General features: G+C 39.4%; 1 protein-coding gene across 8 annotated transcripts in view; it reads right to left on the reverse strand.

Moving 5' to 3' along the window:
* LOC124377855 (mitogen-activated protein kinase kinase kinase kinase 4-like) overlaps nt 1–19365 on the reverse strand; it is a 58517-nt gene that overhangs the window by 7617 nt on the left and 31535 nt on the right. For 2 of the 8 annotated variants that reach the window (XM_046837187.1, XM_046837182.1), the window contains exons 4-21: nt 17629–17754; nt 14551–14658; nt 13922–14012; nt 13677–13807; nt 13507–13561; nt 12815–12893; nt 11812–11987; nt 11595–11667; nt 10014–10224; nt 8513–8674; nt 7108–7194; nt 4840–5298; nt 3486–3635; nt 3004–3246; nt 898–1001; nt 635–768; nt 412–509; nt 92–261 (exon numbers count right to left, since the gene is read on the reverse strand). In XM_046837187.1, coding sequence (XP_046693143.1) covers nt 92–261; nt 412–509; nt 635–768; nt 898–1001; nt 3004–3246; nt 3486–3635; nt 4840–5298; nt 7108–7194; nt 8513–8674; nt 10014–10224; nt 11595–11667; nt 11812–11987; nt 12815–12893; nt 13507–13561; nt 13677–13807; nt 13922–14012; nt 14551–14658; nt 17629–17754 — 2657 coding nt within the window. Of the gene's footprint in view, nt 1–91; nt 262–411; nt 510–634; nt 769–897; nt 1002–3003; nt 3247–3485; nt 3636–4839; nt 5299–7107; nt 7195–8512; nt 8675–10013; nt 10225–11594; nt 11671–11811; nt 11988–12814; nt 12894–13506; nt 13562–13676; nt 13808–13921; nt 14013–14550; nt 14659–17628; nt 17755–19365 lie in introns of all 8 variants that reach the window. The other 6 variants (XM_046837184.1, XM_046837181.1, XM_046837188.1 and 3 more) reach the window with 4 other exon arrangements.

Consider the following 19365-nt stretch of genomic DNA (forward strand, 5'->3'; position numbering starts at 1 on the left):
TTTCGTTGCTGTGTACCTGTATTATGCAATGACAATGTAGTACTCTGTATATCTGTCTGTTACAGTAAAGCATAAAATGAAGATGGCACACCTTGCCCTTGTATCCTCTGTGCCAGATGTAGACTCGTTGCCCAGCTCCTGTTCCACCTCATCATCCTCTTCTGAATCGGAATCTTCACTAGATGAGGAGTAGTCGGTCACCTTGTGAGGAGGACGTGTCTCTTCAATTGCACGCACCTCATTGGCCAATAGAGTGAGATCCTAAGAGTGGTATTAATATATAATATATAAAAGTCTTAATATACACGCACATTAACCAAAACACCAGGACCCAATTTTCTATTCATCTTAACACTCTTTAGAACCAGAGTATGGTGATGTAAACAACATTCAAACTAATTTTGAACTCACAGAGGGCCTGGTTGGTCTGACAAAGTCCTTCTTTTCCTCGGTTTTTTTGCTCGTGTTTTCTAGCCGTTGATGTGGCGAGCCCTCGGATTTTGAAGATGCTTCGAAAAGTTGAAAACATACACGTCAATTGAAATGTCATACAACTTTCAAACAATTTATGTCGATCTAACATGTATTCATAGATGATTTACGACTGGATAAAGCTTCCATCTGCAATACTTACAGCGAACCCTAAACTTCTCCCCGGAACTCTGAGAGCCAGTCTGTGAGCTGGAGTTACTGGAGCCAGTAGAGCTTCCACTCCCTGGTCTAGCCAGCTTTTCCACCCGATCCCACAGCAGACGCGGCTCCACGTTACTGACAAGGAATAAAAGAGAGGACAAACAAAATAAACAAACAATACATCTTCATCCTCTTCTAAATGATAACTTGTACAACCAGATAAACACATTCAGTATATCGAGTCAAAGAGATTTAGCATCAGACCTTCCAGCATTCCTTTGTCCAGGTTGGCTGCTTTGCTGGTTGTTTTGAAGTGGGGAGTCTCTCCGAGGCTGAACAGGTGATCTGGATGTTGTCCTCACAGGGACCTTACAGAAACAGAGAAATACAAGCTCATTCTTTTTTCTGTGACATAAGTTGCACTAGCAATGAAATGATCAACCACATCATTTACCATAATATATATGTATGTATGTATGTATATATATTGTATGTATGTATATTAAAATATTTAACCATTGTTTCAAATGATTCAGATTTTTCCCAAAATACTTGTTCATGCCTAGTAGCCACATGAAGAAAAAAAAAAGAACGGACATACCAGACTACCATTACTTTTTCTTTTTTTGCCCTGAGCAATTTGCTTACACAAGCCTGTTTACAATTTTAGATGATCAGGCAGCTCGTAAAAATACTCTAGTATTTGTAATGTTTTAAATCATGGTGTTTTAAATTACCTAAAACATCAGGACACCGGAACGGAACTTTTGCCATGTTTCCACACAGACTGTTTTAATTGCCGGATTTTGGTGCTTCATTTGAGACTTGGTGCATCAGTAAAACAAATGTTTAGTTATTAAAAATTGTGTGTTTACAGTGTGGCAAACTTTCCCAAGGTGTGAATTTCAATCCGAGCCTCCAGGTGCACTGCAGTATTACCCTGTTTCTTTCACTGTACTAGACATTTTCTAACCCAGTGTCACTCGTGCTATTAATATGCAGCTGTTTGCAGCGAACTAAAAAAATATGTAATAGATAAATCAGCACTATTGTTTTCAAGTCTTGCCAGAGAGTCTTATTTTTCTTCTACTGCATCACTAACCCTAACCCTACTGTAAAATGTATTTCATCTGGGCATCTGGTATTTCCAAGAAATCATGCAAAACGGCATAGTTTATTTTTGCAATCAAGTAAGTAATAATCTTATTCTTCTACTTCCCAATAGGGGTCACCACAGCAGATCTTCAATCTCCCACCCTGTCCTCTACTCTCTTCATTAATTTGCACTGTTGGCCCCAGGTACTTAAACACAAATTAAGTAATAATGACACCAGTAATTGTGATTAAAAGTGCTGGACGAAGTACACAAATTATGTACTTAAGTAAAAGTAGAGACACACTAGATAAAATATTACTTGAGTAAATGTACAAATGAATTTGTCTCCAAATGTACTTAAGTATCCAAAGTACTATTATTTATTATAGCTATAAATGTCACACTATATATATATATATATATATATATATATATATATATATACACACACACACACACACACACACACACACACACACACACACACACACACACACACACACACACACACACACATACACACAGGTAGTCCTCTACTTACGATGGAGATACGATAGGGGTAGTTGTAAGTCGAAGATGGTTCTATGACTGACAGTCTTTTCTGCCCTATGCTGATTTATAATTAAAATTTTCTGCTCTAAACTGATGCCGTTCCTCCTCTTTATTTTCACTACCAGCAGGAGACATACTTGGGGGCTTTTTTTTTAAAACCTGCTTTTATCAATAAAATTGCTTTTTTTCTTGAAACAGAAGAGAAAGAGAAAAAAACACAGCGAGAGTGGGGCATCTCACAGAGATACGCTCAACCCAGCTGCGCATCCAGCATACTGTACCGCGGTAAAAAAAACTATTTGGGGTCACCGGGACAGGTGTCTGCATTTTACAATCCTGTTCCGCAGAATATATATATATATATATATATATATATATATATATATATATATATATATATATATATATATATATATATATATATATGTATGCACGATGTGCAGACTTTTCCTGTCCCGCGCCTTTCTTACGCTTTTTTCCCAGTTATTATTTAAAGCCACGATTGATCCTCTATGACTTAAAACTTCACTCGCTACACTATTTATAAAATTATTTAATTTTAATAATAAAACTTTTAGCCACTCATTAATAAAAAGGAACAACTGATTTTCCGAATTGTAGTTGAGTAAAAAGTTAAATATTTGACTTTGAAATGTAGTGAAGTGAAAGTAAAAGTCTCCCCAAACAGAAATACATGAGTAAATTACAGATCCTGCTCTTACCTTTGGTGGAACCTCTTCATTAAGAGACGGTTCAGGTGTCTCATGGCTCCGAGACTGGGAAAGTGACAGAGGGTGTGGATGCTCAGAGCGTGTAGGATGTGCAGGGTGCGCTGGGTGGTGTGGCTCCTGAGAGCGCAGATGGAGATGTGCAAAATTAGGGACCGGATCGCTGAACGAATGGGAACGGGACACGGGGGGAGCGGATGCGTTGTTCTTTAGAGCGGCCAGGTGAGACCACTGGACCTTGCAGAAGGGAAAAGAACAGAAGGAGAGGGGTGTGTGGGTGGGGGGTGTGAAGGGGAGAGAACACCAGAGACACAGTGAGACAGAAAGGCGTGATCACAGCCAAGAACACAAAATGCACGATGGAAGCAATGCACATTCTCTGGATGACCACAGTCATCTGGTATCATACAGCCATTTTCATAGCAAAGTATAGGTGAGTCACATCAGAAACAGACGAGGGGGATGTTGGGCATTACCTGTGGTTCCATGGGCTTGTGCATGCTCGGGGATTCGGATGAAGCGTTCCCGTTAGAATAAGGCTCAGACGAACGAGGAGGTACCGGCGGCTGCTTGGGTGGCGCTGTCTGAGGCGAGCCCTGATGGTTCTTGCGATATCTTTCATCAGCCTGTCACAAAGGAGATTCATTGGTTTTAATGAGGGTCATGTCAACCGGAATTGACAGTCGTTCCAAACCAGGAGACTATGCATGCTGGCTGGTGTTTATTTGCTCTCAGCAAGCTCATATAAGAGAGGGACAAAACAGACAAATTGTTAGGACATTGTTGCTCTGGCTTATATACAGCCATGTTTCATGCTCATTTATAAAAAAAAAAAACAAACAAACAAACAAAAAAAAAAACTTATTAAACTTTTTTAAATATTAAGACAACCAAAGTCTTTCCTAAGAGGTGGAATTCACAGCCAAACCGTGACATGCAGAACAAACTAGAAAAATGGGAAAATAAGTCTTTAAAAACTAATAATTACCAATGATCAATGTAGGTCAAGTTGAAAAGAAGAAAAAAAAAAAAAAACTTATACTACATTTATTTAACTATATTTAAATTTCAAATATGTGAGTTTAGTTTACACAAGAAAGCAAGACAAGACATAAAGGGAGACAAGGTGAAGGTGGGGTTCTGGTACATGACTGTGGTGGTGAGCAAAATGGTTTTCTTTCTGGATGAAAACGTTTATAATCCAATTTTAATTGTGTAAGTGCGTACGAACATACGCCTTCCACTGACACGGTGCCCAGGCAAGCAGTAGAGTGAGGACATGCACCTAAACCTGTTCTACATTTTAACTGTTGCAAAAAAACAAACAAACAAACAAAAAACGATAAAATACAATTGGAACTTCGGATGTCTGGTCTTTTATTGATTGATTGATTAATTGATTTTTAACCCTAATCCTCTAAATGCATGTGTAAGTTCACTGATTTTCTTTGACAGTGTATTTAACGTCTAAAGGATTTTTTCCCCTATTTCTTTTATGTCTCCATTGTTTTAGACTGCAAGCAGTCACCTTGTCAGTGGAAAAAAAAGGTGTGAGAGTATGTTTATATTGTACTTAATCATTAATCAGACATAATTTGCATTAAGAATAAAGCAAAATGTGATATGAAAAATATCAATAAGATATTGATGCTTATTATATGATTGGTAAAGAATTTTAATCTCAATGTTTTGCCACTTCCACCAGCACACTTTTTTACCTAATAGCCTGTAAGTTAAATGTTCTTCACATGCAACACTGAGCCGAGGTTAGCTCGAGAAGCCAGAATAGCAGCAGGCAACAGTGGGCGGACCAACGGGATGGCTTTTCACCTCTCTGACTGGCTGGGATTCAGACACCGGGCCACTTGTTGGCGTTGACTGGACGAGGGGGTCGTCAGTCCTGTCTGTCTCACTCACTGGCTGTGTGATTAAAGGGCATGAGTCCATAGATACACTTCCAGCCTGTTCCCTGCTCTCATCAATAAGGGCTTCAATCCCATCTACAGGTTTATTCTGCTCTGAATCTGGATTTACACTTTGCTCACTCTCAGTCTGACGTGGAAGGTCAGCCCTTGGCGTGCACTCATCTGTGTTAGAGTTAACTGGGGTATCAGAGCTGTCTAAGGGGCGTGCTTGGGGTAATTTTGCCCAGTCGGGCGGGGTCGTGAGGGAGGAGGTACGCTGTGTCGGCCCGTGCTTCAGGGACAGCAGGTAGGCCTGTTCCTGCTGGAGCTGCCGCTGCAGCCTCTCCGCCTTCCGCTGCTCTTCCAGCTCTCGCCATTTGAACTCCTGAGCACAGAGTGTAGCTCCATGAAAAAGCTCCACAATTATTGAAGTCATTTCCATGCCTCTTAAATCCTTACATGTGCTGGTACACATACTGCTAATACAATAGGTTGCTTTGTAATTATAGTCAGTATGTTCTATAACATGAAATTCTGTATTTGAGGCAAATATTACTGTATAAACACGCTCTAGAGTCAGAGTAAATAAACACTGGCTTTAAAACAGGCTTGCTTTAGTCAAATTTCAAGACTTTTTAAGGCCTTTTAAAACCATTAAGAATAAAATTTATGACCGATATATCACAAAATCTAAAACATGCACACAGATATTAGCAACTAGCCCTAAAAAAACCTTAAATTCAGTATTTATTTTAAAGCCAAGTATCACTTAACTTGCACTTCCCCAAATCTGAAAAATATAATCCATTTCACGTCTGTGGTACAATCCAAGAGAGATTCGCAGCAATACCTGTAAGATGATTGACTGTTGCGTGTTGGTCTCGTTTGTAGTCGCAAATCATCGAATTATATTTGGACTAGCGAAAGAAAAACCAAGGAAACAAAGAAAAAAAAATTCTAAAGTGCTGCGGACATTGAGCATAAAAAGTGGCGTTACATGGACATTGGAAAATTAAGACCCGTTTAAAATTATTTAATGCCTCGAACAGCGAATTTACGACTTCTTTTTTTAAGCCCTAAAATTTTAATTTTAAAATTGAAGGCTTTATTAAGACTCTGCGAAAGGTTCCCTGGTGGTCTAGTGGTTAGGATGCGGCGCTCTCACCGCTGCGGCCCGGGTTCAATCCCCGGTCAGGGAACCAACCCCAGCCATTAGGGCTGCGCAAGCCTTAGTGCCGGTCCCAAGCCCGGATAAATGGGGAGGGTTGCGTTAGGAAGGGCATCCAGCGTAAAAACGTGCCAAATCAAACATGAGGATGGTCCGCTGTGGCGACCCCTAATGGGAGAAGCCGAAAGTTTTATTAAGACTCTGCGAAAACCCTGTAAAACTATAGCCAAAATATTCTTGACATTTCAGTGAGCTAAATTGAATGGTCTTGATGATGGGTCTGTAAATATTCTTTTCACAGATTAATAAGCTCACAGTTAGTAAATAATTTGAGAATCTAATTTTTGCTTTAGTGCATGTGGTCCTGTTTTAAAACTGTAAGATCTCTACGAGGACAAACAACGGTGAGAAAACTTGTTTCCGGCTGCTTACACAAAACCACTTTTCCCAAACATGAAAACGTCGCTTTACAAGCTTCTAACTAGTAATTTAATGAAATACTGTATTTGTTTATGCACTGGTGGACATGTGATGGACAGAAATGAGAGGAAGAAATGAGGAGAAGGTCAACAAAAACCCTGAGAGAGAAGCATTTAACTTTGTTTGTCCTGTATTAACTCATTTCCACTTTCTCCCCTGAGATATTGTGCAGCCTGTTTATAGCATAAACATCTCTCTGTAAAGACAAGAACAATGACTTTGGCCTAACCACAGGAGAGAAAGGAATGGAAGGAAATCCCCTGCTCTTCCTGCTGGGCATTTCCTGTGGCAATGTCATGAGACTACTCATATAATTATACAGATTAAACCTTCTCCCTCTGAGAACGTACGATATACTGAACATGACTGATGACACCATTAGAAATCTAACTGACTCTGATCTTGTGTTGAGCTCAATGACATTTTAGCTTAACAGAACAGGCCAGAAATAACACGGAGCTCCCAACAAAACTAAACCAAAAAAAACGGACTGTGTTCTAAGGCATTTTGTGAGAGAACCTGAGAAGGAAAGTTCAGAGATCCTACCAGTAACATGGCCTGCTCGTGAAGCAGCTGCTGCTGAAGGATCTCGAGATGCCTCTGCTCCTCTTCCAGCTGACGGCGGATATATTCCTGTCGATCAAACGTGTCGAGGTTAGACTCGGCTCAGCATAAAAAGTGTTTTTCCTTTTGATTTGATTGGTCGCACAATAAAGAGCACAGAATTTCCACTCTATAATTCATGTAAATATATAAATAATTACATAGAAATATCTGCTGCTCTTGAAATTCTTATCACTTTGTGCACCTAAATGTTCAAAAACTCTAAGATTCCTTGTTTTCCTAGAATTATTATAAGCAGGGATCTTTTTTTTATCTATTTATTTTTTTTGTTATAGTGGTGGAAATGACATATTACCCTGTCTGTTATAAACATATTTCAAGTTGATTTCAAGTGAATGGGTTTAATCCAAACCTCAGTAAAAACAAGTAGACTATAAGTAATGTCTCCTTGGACCTTACAGGAAAAAAAAGGGGCACTAAATAAAACTGGGGCAATAAATAGCTACATTAATAGTGTACACATTTAATAAGCCAATATTTGTACTGACAGTTTGTGCGGTCCCTAAACACAAAACAAGACAATAAGACAATGTCTAAAATATACCTAAACAACCACTGCTATGGCAACAATAAAGAAAGATGAAGATGTCTGGAAGAGGACTTTCAGGGAAGCAGACATTTTCCGTTTTGCGATCTTCGTTCGAGATTTGCAAAATCACCACCACTACGTCTACAGTTAAGTGCCACTTGCATGACCACAAGCTGTTTCGAAGGTGTGTGTGAAGAAAGTCATTTCTTTCACCTAACCACAAATGTAATCACCTGAAGTACAACACACTCTGAAAGGAACCGTGTTCTTGGGCAGATGAGACAAAAATAGCAAGTTTTCGACGACACTGGGTTTGGCAGAACAACAAGGAGAGTTATTCACTAAAGAACATCATCTGCACTGTTAATTATGGCAGAGGTTCTGTGCTGAAAAGCCTCTAAAAGCCCTGAGAAACTTGGTACAATACATTAGATTTAAAATTAGTCAGTCTGACTTAACCAAGAAACAATAACTGTGTCACGGGTGAACCTTCCAACAGATCAATTAGTAAAAAAAAATAAATAAAAAAAGAAGGATTTTCAAATCCATGCTCCAAACTCAATCATCACAAAATAATCAGTGCTATTAGACTGGTGATAGATGCAATAATTATGCACATTACTTAACTTTCAATCTAGACTGCATCATGCATATCTAACCGTTTTGTCTAACCGTAATGCATTTATTTTTTCCATTACAAAAAAATGGCATCCTCGAATTCCTAATACTAGCGTCGACCACAGAGACAACTCGGTTATCTGAGAAATTGCAGGAAAAACAGGCGCCTTGTCCGATTACCTGCTCGCGATCATTCCGTCTTTTCTCTTCCTCTGCCCTCCGGCGCTCGTCCTCCTCTTTGCGCCGGCGCTCCATCTCCTCTATTCTCCTTTTTTCCTCCTGCTCCCGCCGCCTCTGCTCACGCTCCTGCTGCCTTCGCAACTCTCGCTCACGACGCTGTTGCTGTAACACGCCAGGAGATAACAACAGTGAGTGCATCGTGCACAGGAAACTCAAAGTTGACAAATGTTTTAAATGAGCAACACGATATTTGGGTTGAGGCGATTTTTTTTAACTAGAACTCTGTCTGTGGACCTGGTTCAGCTCTGGAAAAGTCTCATAAGATATAAATGTATTTACATGTCTTGTCCAAAGATGAACAAAATACACATATGCATGCAGGGTGCACCCTGCAACTTTCCCCAAACAAAACAGTTCCATCAAAAGCGCTTGGCTGATGATGCTGATAAGGGCTGAGAACAGAATGGCTTTCATAATCTCCTTTTTTAACAGGCCAAACTTAAACTCGGTTATAAAAAAAAAGAAAGAAAAGCTGTTTAATATTTGTCAGATGTACTTGTTTTAACAGCACAGTGAAATTCTTTCTTCGAATGTCCCTGCGATGTTATGGGGTCGGAACACAGGATCAGTCATGATACAGCGCCCCCTGGAGCACAGAAGGTTAAGGAGAAGCCTGGCGATACCGGGGCTTAAACCACTGACCTTCCATTTACTAACCCAGAGCTTTTGCTATGGTAGCCTGGGTTTGCTATGAAAACCCTCTGAACACTCTAGCAGGATGCAAAATGACAAAGAACTAGCCCCTTCAAAAGTATTGGAACAGAAATACAGATTCTATTTTTTGCTATGTACTAAAAACATTTGGGATTGAGATCAAAAGTCAAATAGGAGACTCCTTAGAGAAAACTTTGGCCTTTGGTTTTCTGTTTTTTTTTAATTAGCACGAACAGACCCGAATTTTAACTGTCATTGCTTAATGTTAACATCTACATGTAGGACATGGTCTTGGAAACCATCCCTCGCTTACTATAACTGCGTCAAGCTGCCGACCCACTATGGACGTTAAACTGTTGCACCGCCTTATGCAATGCCTTTTCAGACTTGTACAGCAGCTTCCTTCCGTTGTTGGGTTTTTTTTGTAGGGGGGGATGGTGGTTGGGGGTTTCCCCACTTCAAGCTCTTCTACAAACATGCCAGCTGTGCGAAGATTTGGTCTAAAACCACCCTCTCCCCCCAATGATAGTACTTTGTAGTTTTGCCAGCATGTTTTTAATAATCGACATGCAGCATGATGATGTTCGCAATTAGATTGAATGGATTTCTTGTAAATTTGCCGACATAGCGTTTCCGTAGTCTTTGTCAGATTGTTCCAAAAAGCGAATCGCACAAGTCCAGTCGCTGAAACGACCTCCACCAGGATTCACAGCATGTTGGATTATGACCAAATGATTTAAACGCTCTCTAAACCGTCACATACTCAGGTGTTCCCCCTCTCATTTACCTCCTCCAGGCGTCTCCTTTGTTCTTTCTGCTGCTCTATACGTTTCTGGCGCTCAGCCAGCAGTTGGCGCTTGTATTCCTCCTGCTCGCGGAGCTGCTGTTCCTGAAGGAGCTGTTGTCTCTTCAGGGCCTCTGAGCGCTCCTTGTTTTCCTGCTGCAGCCGGATGAAGTCCCGTCGCAACGTCGATTCGCCAGGTACATTCACGATAGAGCTGTGAGAAAAGAAACAGAAAGTAGTATTAAAAACATTCTAATAATCCCGGCTGACAGTTTCAAATAGCTTCTTTTTTTTCTTCAGAGTAGATTAATTATAAGATCATTGAGCAGCCATCCTAAAAACCTTGCAAAGAGCTTTAAATTATGCTAAAGAGTGTTGTTCTTAATGGGTTTTTTCCTCCATCACTGTCATGTTGCAGAACGGGACACTAAAACATAACAGACTTTGCTGCTATTTTCAGCTATTTACACACACACTTCGCTCAAGCGGAAGTAGAAGGACAGATACTTATGTTTAAAAAATTCTCTGGTAAAAGTTGCAATACTGAACTTTTTAACTCAAGTTAAAGTAAAGAAATTTGGACTCTGACATGTACTTAAGTAAAAAGTAGTGATTACTACTACCGGTTTTAGTGGCACGCTGGTAACTGGACCTCACGTCATATCACCACATCACATTATATATTAATACAAAAGAATCAAATGTTATCTAATGAATGTATCCAGGCTGAATAACCACCATATAGAACACAAGCAGAGAAAAACGATCAGTGATCAGGAAGGTCTCTGTTCTCGGTCATGTTTACATCGCTGACTCCCTCTGTCTCATCCACGTTAACCCCAGACGTCTTGTTGCCTTCTGCCCTGCTCATCGTGAGCTTCGTAAACTAGCCTACGTCTGTGGTGTGTGAGAGCCAAGAAATTATACACCAGTGGCAGATTGAAAAAGCAGCGCAATGACAACAAATCGGGTTGACGGTCTGAAAACGGCACGCAACGAGAAGAAAAAAAATATTGATCGTGTCACCGAATAGATTAAAACTGAAGTAATGAGCTTGTTTTAAAAATGAAAGAAGTAGAAAGTATTGATACGAGAAAATTTTATACTGTAACGAAGTATGTGCAGAGGAGGGACATGGGGTACATCGGTAGGAGAATGCTGAGGATGGAGCCACCAGTAAGAAGGAAAAGAGGAAGACCAAGGAGGAGGTTTATGGATGTGGTGAGGGAAGACATGCAGATGTAGAGGACAGGGGGGTATGGAGCAGAAGCATCACTACAACATGATGCTACCACAGTTATGCTTTATTGTGGTTCCGAGTGAGAAGCAGTGTAGGTTTTCTGCCAAATGTAGAACTTCATGGGAGAGGTTAACCAAGGTGTTCTTTGTTCATTTTGGCCATGGCACAAATACAGTGGGAATTAAGCCAACACTTTGTGGTATAAACAAATTACTTATGCTGGTAACACAACACACTAGGATTTTTACCTAAGCATCTTAGGCTTCATAATGTGTAATTGAAAGTGGAAAACAAATTAATCAACCATTCGGTTTAGCAATAATTGCGTAAAATATTAAAAGTACCTAGGTTCTCCTTCCTGCTCTGGAGCCTCATCCTCTTCGTCTTCACTTAGACTCCAATCGTACTCTGTCTCATCTGCTAAAACAGTGGTGCAAGTAATTCAGTAAACTCTGAATAATCCAATTTGGACATCTGTAGTTACATAACGCAGAATCCATTATCATTAAGAAACTTTAGGTGAAAATAAAGAACAGGTATAAATAAAAGCCGGGGTCAAACCTTTGTCCCCTCGCTTCTTGCGTGTGTGGTCGATGTGGTCTTTAAGCTGGATGCGGACCTGCCTCTCGTTCGGCTGGTCTCTGATGAAAGGGTGTTTCAGAAGCTGATCGGTGGGTGGCCGCTGGGTGTAATTCTTCACTAAACAGTTCTCAATAAAATTGATGAACTTCTTGGACCTGGTGAGAATAAAATAAAAATAGAGTATTAAATATGAACATGAGATAAAAGTAGAAACCTTCTTTTGGGAAAGTTTCATAAGCCACTTGTCTAGACAGATTTTCAGGAAGTGTGTCAGTATACAGTGCGAGATGTGACATGGACGTTGTACTCAGTGAGAGAAAGAGGTCAGCCTTGAAACTGTCAAGAACCTCCTGCATTTCAGTTTTATGGCTGAAGACAGAGGGTTGTATCATGGAAATTGTGAGATCAGCCAGCCAAGGTTATACGAGGCACAAGGAAAGACCTTTGTGTTCTGATTTACTCCATTAGCGCATGCTAAGCTAGTGAGGCACGGTGGTTAATGAGAAAATCGTTATGAACAGGATGTATATTAGCACTATTAGCTCTTGCATCAAGTCTGAAGAATTCTCCAATAAAGAAACCTTTCACTACAGGCAAATGATTCATCATTATCCGGAAAACAGACCTTATAAGAGTCAATAGGAGGCGCCGCATTCAGGTTCATCCATAATTATACAAGTGCAAAGCTTTTTTTTTTTTCCATAACGCTCCTTTTGGCAAGTGTTTCAGCTTCCATAATCACCTTATTATATCTGGATAATGCAGTAAAAACCAATCACCACATTCCTGACATTCTAGCCAGGCCTTAGAACCAAGTAGTAGAAGACCTAGATGGCTGGATACTTCATAACGACACTGACATAAAGCTAACAAACATGCTGCAAAAAAAACCCTATAAATGTTAATCATTATAATTGATGGGGCCATGATGTGCACATAAAAAAAAAAAAATTAAAAAGGGCCAATTGTTCAAGAACCTTACCATTTTTTGGACTTCAGACGGGGAGGTGGATTTCTTGGGATGAGGAAAAGAGCTCGCATCGGGTGCATGTCACAGAGTGCTAAACAAGGAAAGGGAGGATTATCACATTTTTACAAACTCTCCCTGGCAACCATAAGTTAGAGTATAACCTATATTTCAAAAATCCTACTGAGGTGGACAGTAGCTTGGGTACTTAAATGGATATAATATCCAGTCTATTAGTTTTGCATTCACAGTTCAAACAACCAAAAAAAAAAAATACAATCACTTTTGCAAAACAAAACCTTTTTGGTTCATTCTGTACGTTTTAATATAATTCACTTCACTATATACATTGTTACATTAAACGCTTTGAATCATCAGTCGAGACTCGATCTGGAGGATTGTAGAAGATTGTTTTCAATCTTTTTCAAAATTCTGGTCAACAATTTTACCTAGGGCTCAGAAACAATGTGCTGCTTTAAAAACTGTGTTATAATCCATTATACTGAATACATTCTATTCTTCCCTTAATGAACATTAATGTACTTGACAGACATCAAACTGCTTTGTGTTTTAGATTTTCTTCCTAGTCAGTTTTGTTTTCTGGCCTGGTAGGTCAGCTAAATAAGAAATCAGAGGTCTGTCCACCCCAATATCATATAAGCACATGCCTGTATATAATGTACAGATCAACGTGTAAGAATACGTACGGGGAGCTCCCTCTGCCATTTCAATAGCAGTGATTCCACATGACCACAGGTCACTCTGCACAAAAATACACAATTAGTGGTGTTGGTGGTCATCATAATCATTAGAATAAACCACATCACGATAAAACCTAATAGTAAAAACATTACTGAAGCCAGTTAAATAAACCTACTCTGTAATCGTAGGTTGCGTCGGGGTTTTCGTCGCAGGCGATGACCTCGGGTGCCATCCAGTAAGGCGTGCCGATGAAAGTGTTCCTCCTGCCGACTGTCCGGTCCAACTGGGCGCTCACGCCAAAATCAACTGGAGGGAATCGCACAGAACAAGATGAAGCAGACGCTGGGATACGGCAGTAAGATGATTTTCTCCCGAAGGTTTATTTTCATTTCACACAATTACATTAACAACTTCTCTCACCTAGTTTGACCTCGGCGTTCTCTGTGAGCAGGACGTTTTGGCCTTTGATGTCACGGTGGATGACGTGATGTGCGTGTAGATGGGCCAGACCCTGAACACACAAGGTAATGACGACATGTATTAAGGTATGGAGTTCCGACTGGTGCATTTAATGCACACTTTAGGAGTAATAAGTAGAAATTTGGGATACATAGCAAACTGTAGAATTCAGTCACGACAATCCAATGCATCTAAAATGGACTGGATACGGTAGAGGATTGTTTTACTTGCAAGCCATTTAGTAAACAATATCTCATTATATTTGAATTAAAAAGATTATTTTTAATGTTTAAAATCTAACCAGACCCCTGGGAAAAAAACCTGAGAAAAAAAAAAGCTCTTGTAACATAGAAACTGCAGGAGAAGAAAGTTCAGATTGCGCAACATGTATTTCATGCAGCAACGATTAAACCTCTTTTCGTAATTAAGGGTCATAAAAATCTCACTATAAGCTTTTAAAGCACAAACTCTACTTCATTACTACACGTGCACAGACCTATTCTACGTTCTTGTACTGCTGCCTTTTATAATAAATGCCGTGTTCATAAGAAAAAACAAACAAACTGAAAAACATGCTTAAATCTACTAACTCTGAGGATCTCTCGTGAAATGTAGGCGATCCAGTCTTCCTTCAGGCCGTTCTTTGTGTTCTTCACAAGGTCTGTGATTGAGCCAGCTCCACAGAATTCCATCACCAGCTAAAGCGAGACACAATAAGTAAGGGGGGGGTATGGGAAAATCATCAGTGATTGAGTGGTATGAGGTTGCCTGGTGCCAAAATGCCAAGTGTTTCCTCATACCACAAGCCAATATATTTTATTTTTATGAAAAAATTTGGCAGCAAATTTTTTGTTGGAAGCCAATAAGTATATAAATAAATAGCATGCCATGTTTTATCTGTTAACAGTTGCATTTACTGCCGGAAAAAAAATATATATAAATAAAAAATTTTACAGAAATCCTGAGGCCATGCTTCTGTGTGTGTGTGTGTGTGTGTGTGTGTGTGTGTGTGTGTGTATATATATATATTTATAAATTTTTTTTTCTTATCACCACAATATATTATATTCTTGGCATTACAATTTTTTTTTTTTTCTTGTGTCAGAACTTGTGTTATAACGACTTCAATCTCAACCTAAAAGCCCGCTTTCTTAAGACACAACCGTATCACGTGAAAATCACGAGAATGTTTCTGGTGTATATCATGGAACACGACTGAAATCTCTATCAATGTTGCTAATTTCCTGCAGCAAATATGGACTTTATCTCTGCACTGAGAGTGAGTGTGTGTGTGTGTGTGTGTGTGTGTGTGTGTGTGTGAGAAAGAGAGAGTGTGAGTGAGTGAGTGAGTGAGTGAGTGAGTGAGTGAGAGTGAGAAAGCGCCATTTCAGTTTGTGCGAGTCCCTGATTAAAGTAAAAGCAAATACGCCCATCCATGATGCTGCAATGATGCTGCCTCTAGAACATAATACACAGAAAAATGAAGCTCTGATCACAGTAGCAATGTTTATGTTAAGATCGTGAGAAAATAAAGTTGCGATCACGAGAAAACAAGAATGAAAAAAAAAAAATTATAATAATATAAAAAAATATATATTATAATGCATGGCCTTCTAGGACTTTGGTAAAGATGTTGCGCTAGTGGAAAATCAGAAAACACAAAGTCCTCCGTTGTGAAGTCTTTCCTTTAGTGGAAAGCCTACTGATATTACAAAGCACTGACACGGGGGCTTCCTTACAGGAATGTTTTATCGTTCAATAACATTTATTATTAGTTCTACCCTGCAAAAGTATAACAAATTATTCAGTTCATTCGAAAATTAATAAAAAAAAAAAAAAGCCTTTTGACTGATTAAGGAAGGTTAAAGAATTCAGCAGTACATCTATATTATATAGTCCTCATATTTTCTAAAAACTGTTTATAAAAAAAGAAAAAAAAAGAAAAACAACACACACAACACACACGCACCACTATATATATATATATATATATATATATATATATATATATATATATATATATATATATATATATACACACACAGGGAGTGCAGAATTATTAGGCAAGTTGTATTTTTGAGGATTAATTTTATTTGAGGATTTAATTTGAACAACAACCATGTTCTCAATGAACACAAAAAACTCATTAATATCAAAGCTGAATATTTTTGGAAGTAGTTTTTAGTTTTAGCTATTTTAGGGGGATATCTGTGTGTGCAGGTGACTATTACTGTGCATAATTATTAGGCAACTTAACAAAAAACAAATTCATACCCATTTCAATTATTTATTTTACCAGTGAAACCAATATAACATCTCAACATTCACAAATATACATTTCTGACATTCAAAACCAAACAAAAACAAATCAGTGACCAATATAGCCACCTTTCTTTGCAAGGACACTCAAAAGCCTGCCATCCATGGATTCTGTCAGTGTTTTGATCTGTTCACCATCAACATTGCGTGCAGCAGCAACCACAGCCTCCCAGACACTGTTCAGAGAGGTGTACTGTTTTCCTCCTTGTAAATCGCACATTTGATGATGGACCACAGGTTCTCAATGGGGTTCAGATCAGGTGAACAAGGAGGCCATATCATTAGATTTTCTTCTTTTATACCCTTTCTTGCCAGCCACGCTGTGGAGTACTTGGACGTGTGTGATGGAGCATTGTCCTGCATGAAAATCATGTTTTCTTGAAGGATGCAGACTTCTTCCTGTACCACTGCTTGAAGAAGGTGTCTTCCAGAAACTGGCAGTAGGACTGGGAGTTCAGCTTGACTCCATCCTCAACCCGAAAAGGCCCCACAAGCTCATCTTTGATGATACCAGCCCAAACCAGTACTCCACCTCCACCTTGCTGGCGTCTGAGTCGGACTGGAGCTCTCTGCCCTTTACCAATCCAGCCACGGGCCCATCCATCTGGCCCATCAAGACTCACTCTCATTTCATCAGTCCATAAAACCTTAGAAAAATCAGTCTTGAGATATTTCTTGGCCCAGTCTTGACGTTTCAGCTTGTGTGTCTTGTTCAGTGGTGGTCGACTTTCTGCCTTTCTTACCTTGGCCATGTCTCTGAGTATTGCACACCTTGTGCTTTTGGGCACCCAGTGATGTTGCAGCTCTGAAATATGGCCAAACTGGTGGCAAGTGGCATCTTGGCAGCTGCACGCTTGACTTTTCTCAGTTCACGGGCAGTTATTTTGCGCCTTGGTTTTTCCACACGCTTCTTGCGACCCTGTCGACTATTTTGAATGAAACGCTTGATTGTTCGATGATCACGCTCAGAAGCTTGGCTATTTTAAGACTGCTGCATCCTCTGCAATATATCTCACTATTTTTGACTTTTCTGAGCCTGTCAAGTCCTTCTTTTGACCCATTTTGCCAAAGGAAAGGAAGTTGCCTAATAATTATGCACACCTGATATAGGGTGTTGATGTCATTAGACCACACCCCTTCTCATTACAGAGATGCACATCACCTAATATGCTTAATTGGTAGTAGGCTTTCCAGCCTATACAGCTTGGAGTAAGACAACATGCATAACGAGGATGATGTGGTCAAAATACTCATTTGCCTAATAATTCTGCACTCCCTGTATATATATATATATATATATGCTGTATATCACAAAAAATAATTAAAAAATAAATAAAAACACAACTCACCCAAAGCTGGTCATCATGTCCTGGGGGACTCTTTTTAATGAATGCGCCATAATAGGTGGCAATGTTTCTGTGATGTGAATATTTCTTTAGCATGTTGATCTCAAGCTTAATCTCTTCTTCTTCATCCTAAAATCACATTAAATGAGATATGGAGTTAAGCCTGACATAATTAGCCTGGACACAGTTTGTGCTAATTCCATTTACAAAGGCACTACAGGAAGTCTTATGTGATTCGGCCTGTGACAGATGGATTCACATAATGAGATGAGAAACAGTCTGGTTTCGATGCTAACCAACGCATGATGAACAACCTCCTTTTGAAATTTGTGTAATTGGCTCTCTTCCTATAAAAACCTCAAAATGGCACATTCGTTACAAAGACAAAAAAAGAAAGAGCGTAATCCGTTTAATCACGGTTTATAGAAATTAGGGGTAATTGATTAGCCTGGTTTTGCCACGTCGGCCTTTAGTCGTTTTTCAAAGCGGTATAAAGAAATAAACGCCAAGATTTTCCTAATGAACGCTGTGAGTAGAGCAAATAAGCAGGATTACTTTACTGGCACAAGGATTTCATATTAGATGCACCGTTTTTATTATTTGGTAAACAAATCATTTAAGGTGGTAGGACTTCATGTTTGGACTCTTGGGGAAAAACAGCTGGCACGCCTTCAGAGATGATGCGCTATGTCTGGAACATTGACCGTTCACCAGGATGTAAGACGGCGGATCCACCCAATTATCCACTGCCATTACGGAGTGAAAAAATGCCGTTGACCGCAGTCGAGCTCTTGACTCCTTCGCCGCGTATTATGGTTAATTTAAAACATTCTGTTTATCCATGAGTCATGTGCACCAGGGATGAGGCATGCTTTTACAAAGGCTTTCTGTCTAAATGCAATTAAATAGCCTCTGCTGCTAGTCTGGTTAGCTGCAAAGAAATCTGGTCATAGCACAATTGACTAATTCATTATTAACCGTTCCCTGCTGATATTCACTTTAAAAACCAACAAACCATCTAATAGCCCTTGACAGTACATTCTTCAGTGAAATTAAAATAAAAGTACTGCTCACTAGAACATTTACGGAAATATTATTTCATGAAGAAAAATCGAATCAAATCACAAGTATGACCAGAGTATGGAGACCTAGTTGAAAACATTTCTTCTATCGGCTCCTGCATGGAAAATGTCTGCCCTATTGGCGAGTTTTTACGAGAATTTTAACTATGCCACAGCCGTTTAGAGCCCGAGGGAGGAAAACAAGCTGTGCTCTTAAGGTGGGAGGGACTGTATACTCTTTCTCCCTTGTCAATCACTGATGTAGTCGCCAATCACTGTCATCAGTGAGCTCGCATATGTGGAAGAGGGTAAATAGCACTTTCCTGCCTTCTCCCATTCGAGGCAACATGAGCAGCAGTTCGTAAAGGTTTGGTCAGCTCGGTTCCTGTGTTTTGTAGGAAGCATGTGTTAACATTCATTCTCTTTGTTTTATAAATGTCACATGACTGGTAGGTGGAAACTGACCACACACAAAAAAAAAAATCTTTATAAATATATAAAAAAAAAAAAAACATGGCTAAACAATCTAAACTAAGACCTTGTTAATATTTTCTGAACAATTTGTTAGCTTTCTAATTTATGTGCAGTTAGAAAATACAATTACCACCACAATAAAGAAAATGCTTTCAAAATATCACAAAAGTGCATTTTTAGAGTGGATTTTCTATGTTCATTGAAG

This window comes from Silurus meridionalis, chromosome 24 (genome assembly GCF_014805685.1).
Source record: "Silurus meridionalis isolate SWU-2019-XX chromosome 24, ASM1480568v1, whole genome shotgun sequence".
NCBI lineage: Eukaryota > Metazoa > Chordata > Actinopteri > Siluriformes > Siluridae > Silurus > Silurus meridionalis.